Source organism: Squalius cephalus (assembly GCF_949319135.1).
Source record: "Squalius cephalus genome assembly, chromosome: 16".
Taxonomy (NCBI): Eukaryota; Metazoa; Chordata; class Actinopteri; order Cypriniformes; family Leuciscidae; genus Squalius; species Squalius cephalus.
This window is the reverse complement of record NC_137137.1, coordinates 13,371,324-13,390,601: the sequence shown is the minus strand read 5'-3', so window position 1 is coordinate 13,390,601 and position 19,278 is coordinate 13,371,324. Positions and strand designations below refer to the sequence as shown.

Genomic DNA, 19,278 nt, shown 5'->3' with positions numbered 1-19,278 from the left:
GTCTGGCCAATCTTGCAAGATTTAAACACAGTTTAGCCTAAAATAAAAAAAATAAAAACATATGTTTGTGTTTGATAAGAGAATACAACACGACCAACATCTAAATATAAAAAAAAATCTAAATCTATATCTCATATAACACATAGATTTGACTAAATAAGCGAAAGTAATTGAGCAAACAGCACCGCCCAGTGGTTACATATTAAAGTGAAAATAATATATGGCTGTATTATATGTGATTTTATTAGCCTACATAATTAACTGCTTCTCAAAGCCAATCACAAACAGAAAGAAAGAAAGAAAGAAAGAAAGAAAGAAAGAAAGAAAGAAAGAAAGAAAGAAAGAAAGAAAGAAAGAAAGAAAGAAAGAAAGAAAGAAAGAAAGAAAGAAAGACCACAAACATCAATAAAGCAAAATGAGAATTGAACTGAAGCGGCACTTAATATCATTTACTGTGATCAATACTCAAGGTGGAAGCAGCGATTTCTGTGTTAAGCTCAAGCAAAAGACTCGAAATCTGCACATCACGGAAGTCAGTGACGTCACACAAGCTCGTGCGCGACATGGAGGCGTGGACAATAAACGTATTTTTTGGCGGACAACCCAGTCGCAAATATCATAGCGCGCTGAAATCGTTTGAATTAGTAAACACACCGCGACATGGCGCTCATCTGCAAAAATAGAGCACATCATCATCTGCCCGGCTAACCGGCCTGCTTAACACACTTGGATAAACAAAGACTGGCAAGCATGCAGTTACATTTATCCTTTTTTTTTTTGTCTGACTTTGTGCCTGCAGAAGCAAAGCGAAACTTAAATGCGATGTCGCTATTACTGCTAACGCTGCTTGCTTAAGCTGTCCGTTACACTGTTACATTACAAACACTTGCCAGTTCATATTGAATATTGTGCGTGTTTACATTTATGACAGCGCTGCTAGACAAGTGACGCTTTTCAAACGCCAACAAAACCAGTGCAGCCGAAATACAGCTTTTGTTAAAAAATCCCTTTAGGAACAAGCAGTAGGTACCGCCTGAGCTCCTCACAGAAGCATAAAATGAACGGAAAAGTCCTATCGGACACTCCCATAGCCGTAGACTGTTGGCAGCTCCGTAAGTGCCATCACGTCCGACTGTTCTTTCTGTCTCACATGCACGCGGATCACACCTCTGGCCTGTCATCCTCCTGGAGTCACAGGCCCATCTACTGCTCACCCCTCACTGCCAAACTGCTCCAGCTCAAACTGCAGGTGAACATGGGGAACATTTCAAAGAAAACAATATATATTTATTTTTATATATCAGTTCTATTTTAGTATTATTTATATACTATTTTAACAATAACAACACTCTTATATATCAAAGTCAACTGTAAATTATGTTATATGGAATGACATTTATAGTGAAAAGTGCTATACAATTTCTCTTCAGGTTTAGCTTTAGTACAGTTTTATTTCATTTTCACAAACAGCATGTTTTCTATAATATCAAGTTTTTTTTCTCTCTCGGTATAAATTGGTCTTTATACAGTACATGCATGTATTTAGCTGTCTTTATATTTACGAAGGGGCCCCTTTTATATTTGGGGGTCCTTAAGTTTGAAAACCTCAGAGGTCTAGAAAACAAAATGGATGAAAAATACTAAACAGACTCCATAGAGATTATGTTTAATCCTGGACCTAATATCCAGAGATGAATAAAAGTACACTTTTCTATGCTAAATGGCTGAAACATTGAAAAAATGTGTCATGTTGTTGTGATCTACAGGTCAGACAGAAATGGATTCGTCCCTTGGAGATTGGGGAAGCTCACATGCTGTTGCTAGATGATCTTGGAAAAGAGCGGCTGACCGTTACTCTAATAGATGCCAATCACTGTCCTGGGGCAGTTATGTTTCTCTTCGAGGGATACTTTGGCACCAGACTCTACACTGGTGAAAATTAATATTATGGAAATGCACAATATTCTAATAGTTTTGCTTTAGAAAGTTATTGATTCTCACTGTCACATATTGAGATTACATTTTAATGATAGTTAATTTGTATTATCTCAGGTGACTTCCGTTATACCCCATCCATGCTCCGTGAGCAATGTCTGAGGAACAACACTACCATTGACGTGCTGTATCTGGACAACACAAACTGTGACCCCACTCGAGCTGTACCTTCTCGTCAGCGAGCCACTCAGCAAATCAAAGAGATCATTAGGGCTCATCCTGGATACGCCGTCGTTATTGGTAAGACTATCACACTTTCAACATTAAAGAATTTCAAAGATGTCACGGTGAGGAAATTTTCACACCGGTATATAAACTTGCGACAACACCAGTATTACTGTTGAATGCATCCTCCCTTTTCGATTTCGAATTCGCGATCACGTTTTGCCCACTCTGTGTGTAGGCCTATAATTTGCCACTGTTTATATGCAGGGTATTGAAATCACTATTGAATGCGTACTCTGTGTATAGGGAGTGGCTGTACTGTCCTGGCTGTAATACAAGATATTCGTCAATGACGATTAAGATCTGTTGCGCACCAAATCCTCCTCCATCCTCTTGTCAGTCATCTCTCCTTGCTCTCGTCATGTGATAAGTGAAATCTGACTCCTTCTGCACTGTGCTGCAGCTCGTACTGTATAGAGCAGAGCAGACACTTTCAGTTTATAAGTGTAGCGTCCGTTGTCTAGGGGTGTCTGATTCAGTGTTTTCTGGAGTTAGCTCTGATTCCCGACTCCATTTGCTCCATTTACTTTGTCAAAACAGGGTTGCCAATATAGGAATACAAGATTGCCGTCATTATTACACACTAGGGCTTATTACACACTATTATTTTTTTCCGACACAAAGCCTAAAACTACCTTTATTAAAACCAAATTAGTCCAGGTTAGAGATGACATTACCTTAAAATGAGGTGTCACCATCATTTCCTAGTTGTTGCAAATACTACCTAATTTTAAAGAGGAAAATATTATGTTTAGTTTTATGATTATGAACACAAATTAGGATATCATGGTAAACCAAATTAACCGATGAAACCACAAAGTTGGCATGGAGGTATGTATATAATTACAATGTTATTGGCTGTTATTTAATTGTAAATAAGCTACTGTACATGTAGGATAAAACTATGAGACTAACGTTGTTTCTGCGACAGCTCCAGCTGTCTTACGCATGAATGAGCGATTTCAGACACAGCAACGGATTTGACAACAAGAGGCGATTTCTGTGCTGGAGTCGACTCCCTATCACTACCATTTTCCAACTGATCTAAATGGTTTTCATTTCTATAAAAAAGTCAAACTTGGGCACGTAATGTCATTGATGTACGGCCAAACACATTGTAACACAGACTACCGTAGCAAGCGTATACCATAACTGTAATGATAACTATACAGTTTTAATAATCGTTCTAATTCTGTGAGAATAGGGAAGTCCACATCTCCACAAAACAGTTTCAAACAAATTACAACGATAACGACACAGAGGAACGATATTGTTGGGAAAAAATTTTTTCCAGCTGATAAACAATAAGAACATTGAGAATCCGAATCCAGAGCTTGAGCATTTAAAGCGGCAGACATCAGAGAGTCTCCAAATATTTTTAGGTGACTCTTTTCTCTCTCCCATTATACATACTTCTATGCCGTTCAAAAGTATGGGGTCAGTAAGAAATTAATACTTTTATTCAGCAAGGATGCATTAAATTAATCAAATGTGACAGTAAAGACTTTTGTACAAATAAATGAACTTTTTATTCATCAAAATTTGTGTAACTTTTTATTCTTTAAATTATCCTAAGGGATTCTGTTTTCCTGTTTTCAACATTGATAATATTAATAATTGTTTCTTGGGCACTTAATTATCATATTAGAATGACTTCTGGGTCATGTGAGACTGAAAACTGGAGTAATGGCTGCTGAAGATTCACTTTTGCCATCACATGAATAAATTACTTGAATTACTTTCCTTTGTGAGCATAAGAGACGCATTTCAAAAATATATTTAAAAAAAATTACCAACCCCAAACTTTTGAATAGTAGTGTATATACATCTTATTCATTTTTTTTCATATTCATGTATCGACTAATTAATGTTATGTGGAAAACATACTGTGAAAAGTGACTGAATTCATCTCACACTTTTGAGTTTGTTTGATAATTTACAATTGCAATAATTATTAATGAGCCTGCTATCTGTTATCAGGTCTTTACTCTCTGGGTAAAGAGTCACTGCTGGTGGAGCTGGCTATGGAGTTTAAAACATGGGTGGAGGTGGATAGAGAGCGTCTGGAAACCTTGCGAGTTCTGGAGCTTCCTGACGTTTTCACCACTGACTCTGGTGCGGGTCGTATTCGCGTGGTCTCTCAGTCTGTGATCAACGCCTCCAACTTGCTGGCGTGGAATAAAGTGCAGCCTACCATCGCTATATTGCCCACCAGTCGCCCTATGGTCTCCTGCCACCGTAATGTCTATGTGGTGCCATACTCTGATCATTCCTCCTACCAGGAGCTAGAGGACTTTGTGTCTGCCCTGCGTCCTGTCTCACTAGTGCCTATAGTGGGCAACTGCCTGCCTTATTTTTCTTCCCTTCTGAGCCCCCGCAAGAAGTCTAAAGAGGTGGTGATTCCAGAGTCGGTCAAGCACTACATGATGAACAATTCTAACATTCAGGCCTCCACAAACGGCATAACAGGCATGCTTCAAAGAACCTCACGTCCTGAGTCTCGAGGGGTGGTGTTTGACTCTCCAGAGTCAAAAATAACCCGACTTAGTCACAATGACGGGGATTCAGATGATGCGGATGTAGATCATGATACTATGAATGGGAATTCTAAGATGGATCAAGATTCTGACTGCATTCTTCTAGACATGAGCACCGACTCCTACCACGCCCCACACGGCAAGCGTTTGAAACTCATCCGAGTTGCATCGGAAGATGTCGTCACGATTGGCAGCAGCCTTCCTCCGGATGACAACGAATCCATTAGTACACTTAAAGATGTAGGATCACCTGATCGCAGCTCCTTGTACGAATGTGAGCATGAAAGTCCAACAAAATCAGCCAAGGAGAAGAGTCCTCAAATGGGCAGCACCAACTCTAGAGAGATGTGCTCATCGATGGACAGCATCAGCATCCATGATCAGTCCTGTGTTTCCGCTGCGGCTGCGCTCACACCCCCTGAAACAAGACCAGTGACCTCCGCCTTGACCCTCAGATTAGAGCGAGAGCAGTGGCTCCTTCAGAACTTCACCATTCCTGCTGAAGAATGCAGAAGTGACCACGTGTTGTGTGGACTTTATGAAATGTATCGCATTAATCAGGTTGATCTTCCCAAACCACCAGGTGATCCTCTTGAAGCGGCTATAAAGGAGATTCAAAAGTCTCAATAAAGCAGTTTGTTATTAAGATAAGCACTTATGTTTATGTAAATGTTTAATAATTATGTATCAGTGACAACAGTATTGTCTCCAAGTCATTAGTGCTGTGCCAAAAACTGTTGATGGCATCAATCTGATGGTATTGTTTTACTAACCAACTTAACAATTATTAACACCAACATGTTTTCATATGTAGCATTTATAAAGCACCTTATTGTGGCAGATTTGAATAAATGTTCTCATTAAAAGTGATCTTTGTCAAAATTGTCTTGATTACAAATAATCTTTAGATAAATCTTTTAATTAATGCATATGATTTTTAGACTTTTTAAACTATAAACATTTCAGTTTCATGTGTAGAATATTGATGAAGCAACCAAATGAACTTTTATTTAATGTGAGAAATGTTTGGCAGCCTGAAACAGATGGACACGGGATAGAAAATGTGCATGTTGAGACATGTGACAGACCAAGGATTTGAAGTATCTTGGTGGTATTTTTAAATTAGCATAAACTTTGAATTATAAAGAGAAGAGTCTGTGACTGTATTAGCTGCTCAAAGCACTAAACATTAATGGAGAAAAATGCCCTTAAGTAATACTTTGATTAATCTGGCGCTTAATTTCTTACTTCTTACGGGCAGTGGTTCTCAAAGTGTGGGGAGACTTCTCTGATTTTCCTGATTTGGTTTTATGTGCTATTGGGCATGCTGATTTTATCTCTGAAAGCAAACAAATATGTCCCTGCATGTCATTAATGTGGCAGAACAGATCTTTTAATTTCAGTGCGTTTCTAATACAGTGTTCCTCAAATGACTTGTATAGTGAAAGAGATGCATAGACTACTTTTATGTTATTTGTTCCAGGGGAAAAGAGTCATATAGAATGACATGAAGGTGAGTAGATGATGGAAAGATGTTTTGTTTTCAGATGAACTATCACTTTTTCTTGACCAAAAGAAGGAGAAGCACTGCTTTGTGAATTGAATAGGCTGTTGGTTTAACCAGAAGGTGGCAGAGTAGTTCAATACTATAAAACTCAGCTACATATACTGTAATATGCAATAAATGCAGGGAAATATTCTGAATTAATCTTACTGATTTTACAATTGCCAATAAAAGTTTGAGAAACGCTTTTTATGACAGTACTGATTATGTGCACAGCTGCAAAATTCTATACATTTTCGTACCATGTAATCTTGAAATACTATTCCGTTTAAATTGAAATAACAGTTTGCAGTTATTTACTCCACCCCCCCCCCCCCCCCCCCCCCCCCCCCAAGGCAGAGTTTCTGTAGAAGGAACATTTACACCACTGAAAGTCTGATTAGATTAGCAGACATTAGAGAAGCAGCAATTCTTAATCGTGTCATATGCTCATGCCTCACAAATGGGTATGAGTGTAAAAAAAAAAAAGAAGAACTTCAACCAGTTACGCACCAAGAAAAGCCCCAAGCAGCTCAACTGATGTTTGTGAAAGAGATGCATTACAACTTACCTTTCATCTGTGACAGATTCATTGCGGTTTTATCAGACATTTCTGTTTCCACAGATAATTGTATATGTTCGAAGAATGGGCACCATCAAAAGTTTCACCTAAAATCCTTTCTGAACAGATTATCCGCAAGGATTTGTCCCTGTCACTGATACCAATGCCTCATATTCAGAGAGATATGAACAAAATAAGAGTGGATCAATGTCTAATATATTTCTCTGATACCACAGATAGGGAAGTCAAGAGGTTTGTGATTTAGTATTCACCAGCTTGTGATAATGCAAGTAATACATATTTAGGTATTCCTAACACTTCTATTTGCTATTGAATTCACGTATTGAGGGATTGTGTGTAATGGGCTTGCATGCTGCTCAGCAAGGAAATGTACAACTTAAGCCAGGCTGTCCTATAGCAGTGATGTTAAATTCACCTCTGGTTTCTGCCTGCTCACTCTGCTCATAAAGGATGAATGGTTTGATGTATCAGGGGGCTCTTTGCATTCCAGATGAGGCCAAATCCACATTAAAACGCTCTCCAGACTGGCCTGATCAGCACAGGCATCCTTGCATCAGCTGACATCCTGGAATGATGAATGGTCAACCACTGACTCAGCCAACCGCCACAGGGAAACAGACTCACCACAGCCAGTGAGAGTTATGTGTGATTCAGTTGGCCCTTCTGAGTTATCTCTGAATGGTTAAATGTTAGACTGGACAGTACACCACTGTCAACATCAAATCTTGTTACTTTGTGCTTCAAGTGAATTATTTTGTATACTAAACAAGTCACAAATGGACTGTGACAGGGAGGGGACATGTTCGGTTCACTTAGTTTTGTCAACCTCAACGAAAACCTGACTTTTCTGTCTATAGGAAAGTAAAATTGACATGTGAAGGCCAAATATGGATAGTTTGTCCTCTGCATTTAACCCATCCAAGTTAGTGCATTAGGAGTAGTGAACACTCACACACTGTAAACTGTGGACACACGGAGCAGTGGGCAGCCATTTTGCTGTGGCACCCAGGGAGTGATTGGGGGTTAGGTACCTTGCTCAAGGGCATCTCAGTCATTTCCTGCTGGTACTGAGAATCAAACCCACAATCTTCAGGTTGCCAGTCAGATTCACTAACCATTAGACCACGACTGCCCTAAAGGAGAAACAGAAGACAAATAGAAATAAACAATGCATTTGCTCATGATCCACAGAAGGGCAGCAGGACAGATCTAATAGCTTCTCTGCACACCCCATTAGTCCTTGCTGGACACTGCCGTTTAAGAGAGTCAGACAAGGCAACACATTTACACCAAGTGTAAAGACATTTTACATTGTTAAGTCACTGACCTGTCATGTCCCTTACAAAAAATAAGTAGGCCTATACTTCAAGTTCATTTTATTAAGTATACTTAAGAAAAGTTCAAGTATTTTTAAGTATACTTTATGTAGTAAGTATAGTAATATCAATACACTAGTAGTATACTTGTAAGTGTACTTTTTTAACACAACTTGGGACTACATTGGCCAACTTTTTAGTGTATAAAAGTATACTTTTACTTTTATACTTGATTCGTTGTGCATCTCCGAGAAAAATACAGTGGTGTTTTGTTCTTAATTGAATCTTTTCAAACTAATCTTTTGTCTAAATATTTCAATGATATTTGGAACAACAGCACTCAAGTGATATTTCTTAAAAGAAAATATAAGCAATTGGTCCTACTTGACCCGCTCCGAGCAGGATTCAAATCCACGTATCTGGCATCTTTGTTGTTGATAGTCATCAAGGCTAAACATTGAAAAGCCTATACAGAAGCTATATTTAAGTTTGAGTGATATTGCAGATGCAGGGTTGCATGCTTGAATTTAAATACTCTTCTGAAGACTTTCCTTCTCAGTTTGTTCTCAGATCGCATAAATATATGGTCTCTGATCAGCATCTGCAGTGCAGGATACAGCACCACCCCAAGCATAATGCAGTTGTTCCCTCTCTAAGGTCGGTTATGTCAGAATCAGAGCCTCATGTATTTTAAACTTGCTTCCTGAAGTAGGCCATCCAGTGACTTTTACTGGGAAGATTGAGCCAAGTTCTGGTGGTGCTGCTGGAGTATTAAATTAGGCATGGAGTATTTCATCAGCTCCTGTCGCCACTGAGAAAATCTTTGATGTGCCCCAGAGGGGGGTGTCCCTCACTTTACAACAAGAGCCAAGACAGCTTAATGAGAAAGAAAAAGAGGGAGATGATGTAGATTAGAAAGCTGGTCCCTCTTTATATTAGATTTCTTTAACTACTATTTACTAATATTTAAATTAATACAATGCACTTATATATTCATGTTTTTACATTGTACCTTACACCATTAAACTGAGCCATACCAACAAACCTGTCCTTAACTTTACCCGTATCCCACCTCAATAGCAACACAAGTGTTTTGCAATTATACAATACATATGTCACGGATCAGCCAGGCTGAACCAATCGAGCTGATGAAATCTGAATCATTTGATTTGATTGCACATGTTGGAAGTCCATTAGAGCATTGCAACAGCCCAGCCTAGGAATATCAAAGATGAGAAGTTTGTTGTATGCTTAGTTTGGAAGGGCCTGGGGCCTCATTTATAAACGTTGCGTACGCACAAAAGAAGGCGTACGCCGCCCTCTGCGCAATAATTGGCATTTATAAAAAGCAAACTTGACGGGAAAATGTGCGGTCCTTCACGCAAGCTCTGACCCAGGCGTACGCACAAAAACGGGTGAAATGAGAAATGGCGACACCGTCGGCAGATGGAAGAAACACGTGAAAGTGTGTGAAACTGTAGACCGTTGTGTAAAAGAAATGGCAATACTGCCTCTCATAAATAACATGAAGATTCACAAAGCAAGTCTTACAATTAACAGCCTACACGAACACCCGTTTGATCGATCTGCCGTGTAAAACAAACAAAATCAAACGAAGATTACAACAGAAATGCAAATGAACAATTTAACAACAAATTGAAATATGTTCTGCAATAATATTGGCATGTTATGCAATTCATCCTCATAACACATCAGTAGCTTGTCAGATGTAATCAAATTGATGGTAATAAAATGCCATGATGCCGTCACAATGCGTAATGACGTGAGCGAAGTTACGTTTCTTGGTTTTCCTCTCTGTGTTTGCCATGATTTCGCATCGATGAATATTAACTTGTGGGCGTTTCACGGACTATTTATGGGCAAATATGGGCGTGACATGAAGCCGCAAAAGCTGCGCTACATTTGGAATTGATTGTGATTTATTAAGGGAAAACTGCGTAGGATGTGCGTGCGCACGGTTTTATAAATCCGAATATTTCTGTGCGTACGCACGTCCTATGTTTCATCCGTACGCCACTTCTGACGCAAATCCAACGCAAAGTTTTATAAATGAGGCCCCTGATCTTTCTCATGTTGTGCAGTGCAAACCTGTGTGATCATGCTGTCGTTTGCAATGTGGTCTTTGAAGTTCAGCTTCCTGGCTGAACTCGATAGGATTATATTGTTGAAATTGTGCTGTACTGATGAAACTTAAATGAGTTGACAAGATTCATGAAATTAAAAAATAAATACAATTTATGTAAAGCTAAGAAAACATACTGTACCGTGCTTTGAACAAGTCCAAATTATTTTACTCGGGTGTCAAACTGTAAGGACAAAAAAGTATATTATATTGGTGAAAGTGCCAACTATTGTTATATCAGCTTAGTTAATTTTATTTTAGGTTAGCTTGGCGTAATTTCATTTATTTTAACAGCAGAGAGCACCAATCCATTGACTAAGTCGGCTTATGAAGATGCATGAGGTTGTTCTGTTTGTCCTCTGAGTAAAGTGAATGTGTTGTTGCAAACCTCTCTAATTTTATGGGCAGAAAAACACATTTAACTGCTCACTGCACTAGCAAATGAATTCTGTTGTTGGCTAAAATATGCCTGAAATGAACTCACAAATGAGATATTTACACAAAAAAAAACCCTCGCTTGTGTATTTTTGATTGTGAATATGTAGATTTTATTCTCTTTCTGTCACTGGGGGAGATTATTTTGATTTTCTCACTAGAAGCATTGCCAAAAGTCTTTTTATGTATGTATTGTTGTACCTAGATGAATGTCAAAGCTGTACAATGATTTGAAAATGTGCACTCACAGGTGCAATGAAATGTGTCTGAGGGCTGGAGTTCTTCTAGACTTCCGATGCCCCAGATTTCAGATGACATTTGTGAAAATGTTCCCTGGTTTCTCTATTTCAGGCTCATGCTTTTCAATGGAGTGACTGTATTTTAAAGCAGGCTGGCTTAAGGCAGGTTGACAAAGAACATTAGTGTTTCCAGCACATTGATGACCTCAGACCTGCCTTCCCTTCAGCCATGTGTTTTATAAGGGGACTGACATCTACCGAGACAGACAACAGATAATAGCCTGATACAAACAAACAAAACTAAAGATGCTTTAATAGTGCATCAATCAGTAGCAAAATCAGTCTGCAAACCCTTAGCAGTTAATACTAAATTTACCAGCATCTATTATTATTTTTAGTCCTTCTTAAATAAAACGAAACAAAGATACATGATTGCGGAGAACAATAATTCACTCCTTTCCGCTCGCGTCACTAAATGAATGAATAGAGCAGTGGTTTTCAAACTATGGGTCATGTAAGAAATATGAAACACAGTACTCAAAGTAGGTACGATGAACAAGTTTGTTGGTGGACATAACTGGTACTCACATATTTCCATATGTGACGTATACCAGAACAGTGGCTGCATATGTATGCAAATCGCATACTTCCCTACTTTATAGGTCAAAAACAGTACATGACAGTATTCACAAAAGAGTAGGCAGGAAGTACCCGGATGACCTACTACTTCCGATGATATTCTGAATTGTGCATACAATGGATACTTTACTATACCATAAGGCCGCAGGAGAAGATTTATGAATGGCAGTGAAGCCACAGTTGGACACAATGACAACATGGCGAATGTAGTACGTCCGGATTACTTTCATACTATTATTTATACAAAATAAGTACCTCAAGAGAGCATCCAATTCTAGAAGCAACCACTTTCCCCTGCATCACTTATTAGTACAGCGTGACCTGAATACTTGCATAGATTCCCTATCAAATGACTATTATGAGTCGGTTCCTTTAATGAATCGTTCAAAAAGCATGGCGTGCTTCTCAGACGGAAGACTGCATCTATATCTAGTCTGTGGTGCATATCTCGGCTGCCATTTGCACTGGCCGGCAACAACAACAAAAAAAATCCAAACAGCAACTTTTTTTCTTTGTTTCCTTCACATCCTCCAATCACCCACAGTCATTTGCACACATTCCAATTCACAAAAAAATTGTCACAAAACAAACCGGCACTGAGCTCATCCAATTTCACTACGTACCTAATGCAAGACAAACAAAACAAAACAACAGATTTTTTTTTTTTTAAACACATAATGCTAAACTGTGCATAATGTAAACAATTGGGAGACCACAGACGGCTGTAAACCGGCTGTAATGCATTAACAAAGTCGGTTAATACAAAGCTTTTTAAAATTATAATTGTATTTAATGCTGAGGAGGACTCTAAACCTACAAGCCTCCGAAGGACTGAGGACACAGCCTTCCATTTGAGAAGCACCCACGAACTCTTGAGCTAATCACTTTGACGAATCTGACACTGAATGATCTCACCTAATCCACCAGAGCGGCTACTGAATCAACATATGACTCACTGAACTCACTGCAGGTTCCATGTCAATGTCTCTTTAAAAACACTTAGGCTACTATTACTTGCTGTGCCACCAAGAAAGTAAAAAAAATATTTTCATTCTTTACCTGTAACTCACAGTGATACTTTTGTTCATGCTTGTCATAATTTTTATATTTTGTAATAATGCTTATGCAACGAAACTTAGGAATTAAATAAAGCATATTTTACTAAAAAATGTGTAATGAGTCCTATGATTGATTATAATTGGGTGCTGGGTGCTATATGAAAACATTTAGGGAACTCCGTATGAGCATAACTGACAATAGTTCATCTCTGCTTTATCACTGTCATCTGTGTGGATTGTTATGGTGTAGAATGTGTCTCTCCCAGATGGTTTCAGACATATTTTGGATCTGTTCTTCCAGAGAACATTGTCCAGATGTTTTTTTTCTCTCTGTTGGGAAACCGTTGCCAGTGAAAGCCATTGCTTTCGCTGGTTCTTCAGAGCAATTTGCGGAATTAATTTGGCATTAGCACTCAAAACTGATTTGGTGGTCTTTGAAGGGACCGTCAATCAATCTGTCAGAACTGAGTCTCCATCTCCCCTGCAACATTGAAAAATAGCTTTTGATTTCCAAGAGTTCCACTCATTATAGAACAGCTGAAAGCCTAAAGAAGCAGGACGGCAATTTAGCAAATGCATTTTTGTTTGAGGGAGAAAACAAATCAACTCCTTATCAGTGATGTATCTTGTCCTTCCTTCCTTCAATTCAGGTGATGCAGCTGATGTGTCAGAAGTGAATTTTATTAAATGCTGCAGGTGCTCTTGAGGAAGGAAACACACCAACCGGCCCCAGGGAGCCCACTGATTGGACGGTGAGTTAGTTCTCTACTTTTCTGCTGTTTGGCAATGACAAAAAGACTGTGATTGAAGGACAAGTCTGAACTTGTCACTTAGTTAAAATTCTACCTATCTGTTTACTTCTCTGTTTGCATCAGGATGGCCCTTTGTCAGTCAATTTCAGCCTAAACAGAATTGAGCACACACTAAATAGCAAAAATTTAGCATAGCGAACACAGGATAGATTAGAACTTCTGCAGTTAGTGCAGAAAAAAAAAGACATTTGTACAGTAACAATATTTGTACCCTTTAAGGAGAGGAAATTCACCCATGTACACCATCTAAACACTGTGACCAGAGAGACTAGCGACTAATCACTCAGAATGAATGTGACAAACCCAGAGGAACTAAAGCGAATAGACTTATGTAAATGCAAACCTGTCTCTGGAGGGCCCAGCCGTGGTATATAACTTGAATTAATGAGAAAATCTCTCTACTCTCCCATTAAAGGCTGCTTCGGTTTGTAATAGACTGTAACAGTTTGTAAGTGATGGATTATTCATGAAGAAGAAACTCATGCATACAATAAAATCTCTCTCCGATCTTCTCGAAAACCATCATTGTTTTATTCTTTGTCATTTTTAAGGCAATCCATTACAAATTTCACACACCACGGGAATGACAACAGCAATGTTCTATGTTCGGTTTGGAAATAGCTCACCATGCATATCGACTGATATAAAGAGAGGTAAAGAAGAAGAGAAAAAGAGAAAAGGAAAAGGAATCCAGCAAGAACGAGATGCTTCATGCTCTGTATTCCGGTTATGAGGCTTAAAAGAAGAGCAACAGGCCAGTTTGTCACTGAACCCATCGGCCATTTTGGCACAATCATGCAAATCTCACAGAGGGAATGTTAGCACTGAACAAGGGCCACATCTTTAGTACACAATTTACACTTTTTCATACTATTATACCTCTTTGCAATAATTTTGAGAGCTACTTCACTATGACTTACTGGATTTATTATAGTGGGATAAAAAAAATAGTATTTGCTAAATTTACACCATGCCATAAAATTAACCCATTAACATTCTCTGGATAGTGATATACATTTCAGGAAGCCTGTAATTTGTTTTCAGATTTACAAGCCACCTAGCAGCAATGCGTTCATGAATATTAAATAGGATTAAAAAAAAAAAAAAAAAAAAAAAGGTTACATTTATGCTAGTAGAAATTACAAGTTTACATCTAGAGACACAGAATTAGTAGAAAGCCACTTTCTACTAATTGGGGGCAAACAAACAACTTTAAAACACCACATAATAAAAAAAACAATATCCAGTGAAGAGTAAATAAGTCTTTAAAATCAATACACCTGTTAACATACTCAAACAAACCCTTTCACCCAATGCTCCCTTTGTCAGACTTCATCTTAATCTCCTAATTGAGTGATGGATCACTTTATTCTCAGTAACTAAAGGTGTGCTAATAACTCATGGTGAAAGAGAGGTGCATTTAAACACATCGTCTTATAACTTGGGAGCAGATTTTCCGAATGCAACAATCTCTGCAAAAGAAAATGTCGCTCTTGTTGTAGAAGTGGGTTAAAAGGAGGATTTCTCATTTTGTAAACAGCTGTGCTCACTCATAAATTTGTAGTTTCAGGACCAATGGAGACTTAAAAAATGCAGTTCAACTTTACAGTTTATAATCTACAGTGCATGTAAAATTGAAATATATTAACAGATGCTTGCTCTAAAGCCAAAACATTGATACAGCTTGGGACAAACAAGAAAAGAGATGTCAAGATTTACTGGACAAGAAGAAAATGTATCAAAACCGTGAGTAAGTATAAACAGCCCTGCTGTCCAAAAAAGAAAAACAGTTTGTATTCACTGATACATTTCTCTGATAATTTTAAAATGGACCTCTGTCAAAATAAACTGTATACTATGTATGTTTTTTAGTGTTTCTAATGCTAAATAAGAGTAAATCTTATAGTTAACATTTTCTGAAAAGAAAATCAACATGAGCTTCCTTTGTAAAAATATATAAAATACTGTTTCTAATTTATGCTTGCTATCAACCATTAATGTAAACTCACTGTCTGTAAGGCAAGTTTATCAATTTTACTGTTCTAAATTACTATGCCAATGCTATAACTCATCCAAGGCTAGAACATGTAAACAAAATGGCTTTATGTTTGCACTGCGAGAAAAGCAACTTTAGCTGCATGCAATGTGTTTTTTTTATCTTGTGAAAACTCCAGGGTGAATCCCAGAAATGAAAGGGCAAAGGTTTTGCGTGGCTGGATGCGGGCAGACAGAAACACAGCAGATGTTGCCTCATCTCCAATCATCTCTAGCAGCGAGCGGCAAGGCATCTCACATGTTTCCCCCTGATGGGTCGTGTGCGTCTGAAGAGCTGCTGTACAATATCAAGATATACTGGCTCCAGAGCAATAAGGAATTGGAGTGGCAAATTAAAAAGGAAAGGAAATCTGGCGTTCTTGAGAGCTGATCATTTGCCTGAAATTTCAGTCCGTGTACGGGGTGAGTACATCTCTGACTTCTCACATTTACAAATTTTACAGCATTAAGAAAATATTTGTGCTTTCTTTTACACTGGATTTTTCCTAACTGACTTGAAAGTATGTAAATACATTTATTACAGTGTCTTAATGCAATGTACAGTTGTTTTTACCTGGATTTCATGCTTTAGAATAGAAAATCTCGTTTATCATATAGCTCTAAAAAGCTATAAATGGGAAACTGCCATGGGAAATATTACTTTGTACTAAAAAGACTTTGCCTGTGGAAAAATAAAACCACAATTACACAAACTATCTACAAATTCTACAAACAAATCAATCAATTCCACTACATAGATTACCCATAAAGGGTATAATATTTCAGACAATCACTTATAATTTCACTATATTTCTTGTTTACCTCCTCTGGTGGATATAAATTATATAGGAAGATTTTCCTAATATAACACAGTCCTGCACGTGCTGACGCACAAGGGTGTTTGTAGATTTATAGATGTTAAATAAGCAGACAATTGTATTGCTTGCGCAGATATTCTCCATATATCCAGCACAGTCAGATCCAAACTATTAATCTGTTCATAGCATCGACTAATTCGTGAAGAAATTATGGGGGAAACAAACTCACAGACCAGTCAGAACCATCCTTTTCTGTTCAAAGGCCAGAACACAGATTTAGTTTTCAATTTCTCCAGTGTATGGGATCCAAAAATGGAGAATTAAAGCCATCCGCTCTTCTAGACGCCTTATACTGATTCAGTCGTATTGGCTTTGAATTAGATCCAAATTGGAGGTGATGTAACAAGCATGGCTGTTTTCTTTCAGTAAAAACTCATATGGTGGGGGTTGGGCTGAGTCCAGGTGGGCTGTAGTCTGGTGGCGGCTGGTTGGGCTTGATGCCCCTTGACTTCATATATAAGATTAACTGCTCTGGAATCTCAGCCAGGACATCCTTGGCAAGTCGGGCCATACTCAAGACATGGTTTCCCGTCCGGTCCATATAGTCTCTGAATGGTACGAACTGCAGGCACAGACAAGGTTAAAAAGTAGTTAGTTAGTTATAGGTATTTATTTATTCCCTGAATCATTTTTATGGTTTTAAATTCCCATGTAAACAATGTAACAAAAACCTGTCTGTTTTACAAAAAATGTTTATTGGTTGCGCACATTGTTTTTTTGTTTGTTTTTTTTTTCATGTGTGGTGTCGCATTGTTAAATCTGAGATGCCTGTAAATATAGGTCACCAAAAATTATTCCTACTTCCTCAAATAGTTATTGCATTATTTTGACACTGGTTAGGCAATATATACACCACATACCATCCAGTAGTGATCCACGTCCTGATTGAATCAATGTTTTTGAACAAATAAGTTAAGTGAATGATTTAGTGGCTCAGTTCCTGAATTAATGTCTCAAATGTCATAGACAACCACTAGTCGCCATAAATAGTGTATGTGTGTGTGTAAAGAGTAAACACACACATATAAATTTATATACAAACATAAATATACAAATACATAAAGATATGTACCTGTACAATATCCCTCTCCGCCAGCTTTCCTCTGGAGGATATTCTTACATCGTCGCCATCCAGTTCTACCATGGCTAAAAAGTGAGATCATCATGTTATCTGCCCTCAAGCCAGTAAAACTCAATCTTGAAACTTTCCCCCCAGCATGACACCAACATTTACCTCTTTGCTGGAACATTATGAAAGGCTAAACACAAATACTAATAGCAGATGGTGGGACAGGCTAATTATATTGAACAGCTGTGAGATCTGCGAGTTGACATCTGCTTATCAGTCCAAAACCCTAAACCTTCCAAATTAGGTGACTTTTCATCCAGAAACTACTTTATGTGAGTGCAAACTGTGAAGGCGCATTCATGCCTTCAAGCTTTAAACCTCCATGTGGGAATGCTAATGTTAGCTTTCATTTAGTGGAGTTGATAGTTATGAGCAGAAAATGCTGAGTACAATACAAACAAGCAAGCAAAAAAAGGTTTTGCAGTACATTTTCTTTTTATGTTTGCAGTACATACAAATATAATGAAAATAAGAGTAAATAAACAGAAAATAAAGACATAAAGATAAAACTAAATGAGATAATAAAGATAAAACTAAATAAGATAAAGACTGAATCTTTACAAAAGTGTGGGATTAGATTTCTTACCATCAAACTCAGCCTGGCCGACTCCAACAATAATGATGGACATAGGTAGTTTTGCCGCCTGAGAAGAAGAACACAGAGAAGATTCATTCTACCTCATGATACATTTTACATGCCGTAATCACCTTAATCAATTTAAAGGACAAGTTCGGTATTTTACACATAAAGCCCTGTTTACAGATCGTTTCTGATGAAATAGAACGGTTAAGATTAAACTTTTGACAGATGCTGCTGTCTCGAGAATTTTAGGTTTATTTCGCTTCCCACCCCCCCTCAAGAATGGTAGTCTATGTGCACTGGAACAATCCTTCCTAAAACGCATTAAACTTTCATTTAAAAAGAGATGAAACTCACCGAGTGGTCAGGGGTGTTCACTGATATGCTCATACAAAAATCGCTGCAAAAGATGCTTTCCAACAGGTGTTTTACCATTCGTTGTAAAACTGTGGATCTATTTTTCCAAACGTCTCACACCCGTAGATTCTTCCGTTGAGAGCTTGAATAATAGACACTCCAGCCCAGTTGGTGGCGATAATGCACATTTGCCAATTGCAAGCAAACCACTGGCATTTCACTGAATACACAGAAGAAGCAGAAGAAGAAGCGGCGGAGTAATACCATACCGCACACAGCACATTCAATGCAAGTCAATGGAGTTGGACAAAAACTATGATAAAACCTGTTGGAAAGCATCTTTTGCAGCGATTTTTGTATGAGCATATCAGTGAACACCCCTGACCACTCGGTGAGTTTCATCTCTTTTTAAATGAAAGTTTAATGCGTTTTAGGAAGGATTGTTCCAGTGCACATAGACTACCATTCTGGAGGGGGGAGGGGAAAGCGAAATAAACCTAAAATTCTCGAGACAGCAGCATCTGTCAAAAGTTTAATCTTAACCGTTCTATTTCATCAGAAACGATCTGTAAACAGGGCTTTATGTGTAAAATACCGAACTTGTCCTTTAAGCCCTGTGTTTCCTCAGTTTCTTTGTCCAGTATTGTTGGTATTAAAGTGAATGTTCTACAGTGTCATGTTGTTTTGGGCTTTGTTTCATGTTTATATTTTCATGTCTTTAATTTTGTAATTTTGTCTTAAGTCATGTTTTCTGTTTTTCATGAGCTTCCCTTGC

At 38.1% G+C, this 19,278-nt stretch overlaps 2 protein-coding genes across 3 annotated transcripts in view; one reads left to right on the top strand and one right to left on the bottom strand.

Annotated features, from left to right (window-relative positions):
- Nucleotides 1–573: 573 nt before the first annotated feature.
- dclre1b (DNA cross-link repair 1B) lies at nucleotides 574–5,635 on the top strand. Its single transcript, XM_079897789.1, has 4 exons — nucleotides 574–1,249; nucleotides 1,767–1,932; nucleotides 2,053–2,235; nucleotides 4,201–5,635. The coding sequence occupies exons 1-4, from the start codon at nucleotides 1,058–1,060 to the stop codon at nucleotides 5,385–5,387; spliced, it is 1,728 nt and encodes a 575-aa protein (XP_079753915.1). The 5' UTR covers nucleotides 574–1,057; the 3' UTR covers nucleotides 5,388–5,635.
- Nucleotides 5,636–14,036: 8,401 nt separating this feature from the next.
- The window catches only part of cpne5a (copine Va), a 75,812-nt gene continuing 70,570 nt past the window's right edge, over nucleotides 14,037–19,278 (bottom strand). For both annotated transcript variants that reach the window (XM_079897027.1, XM_079897028.1), the window contains 3 exons: nucleotides 18,153–18,210; nucleotides 17,510–17,583; nucleotides 14,037–16,999 (listed from right to left, as the gene is read on the bottom strand). In XM_079897027.1, the coding sequence (XP_079753153.1) occupies nucleotides 16,811–16,999; nucleotides 17,510–17,583; nucleotides 18,153–18,210 (321 nt within the window). In that variant the 3' untranslated portion in view covers nucleotides 14,037–16,810. The remainder of the gene's footprint in view (nucleotides 17,000–17,509; nucleotides 17,584–18,152; nucleotides 18,211–19,278) is intronic.

What these genes read in the sequence shown, in the direction of transcription:
- dclre1b (XM_079897789.1), top strand. Translation starts at nt 1,058, where the DNA reads ATGAACGGAAAAGTCCTATCGGACACTCCCATAGCCGTAGACTGTTGG. An exon ending in TGCTCCAGCTCAAACTGCAG is followed by an intron (nt 1,250 to 1,766) that starts GTGAACATGGGG and finishes TGTGATCTACAG; the next exon opens with GTCAGACAGAAATGGATTCG. An exon ending in TGGATACGCCGTCGTTATTG is followed by an intron (nt 2,236 to 4,200) that starts GTAAGACTATCA and finishes ATCTGTTATCAG; the next exon opens with GTCTTTACTCTCTGGGTAAA.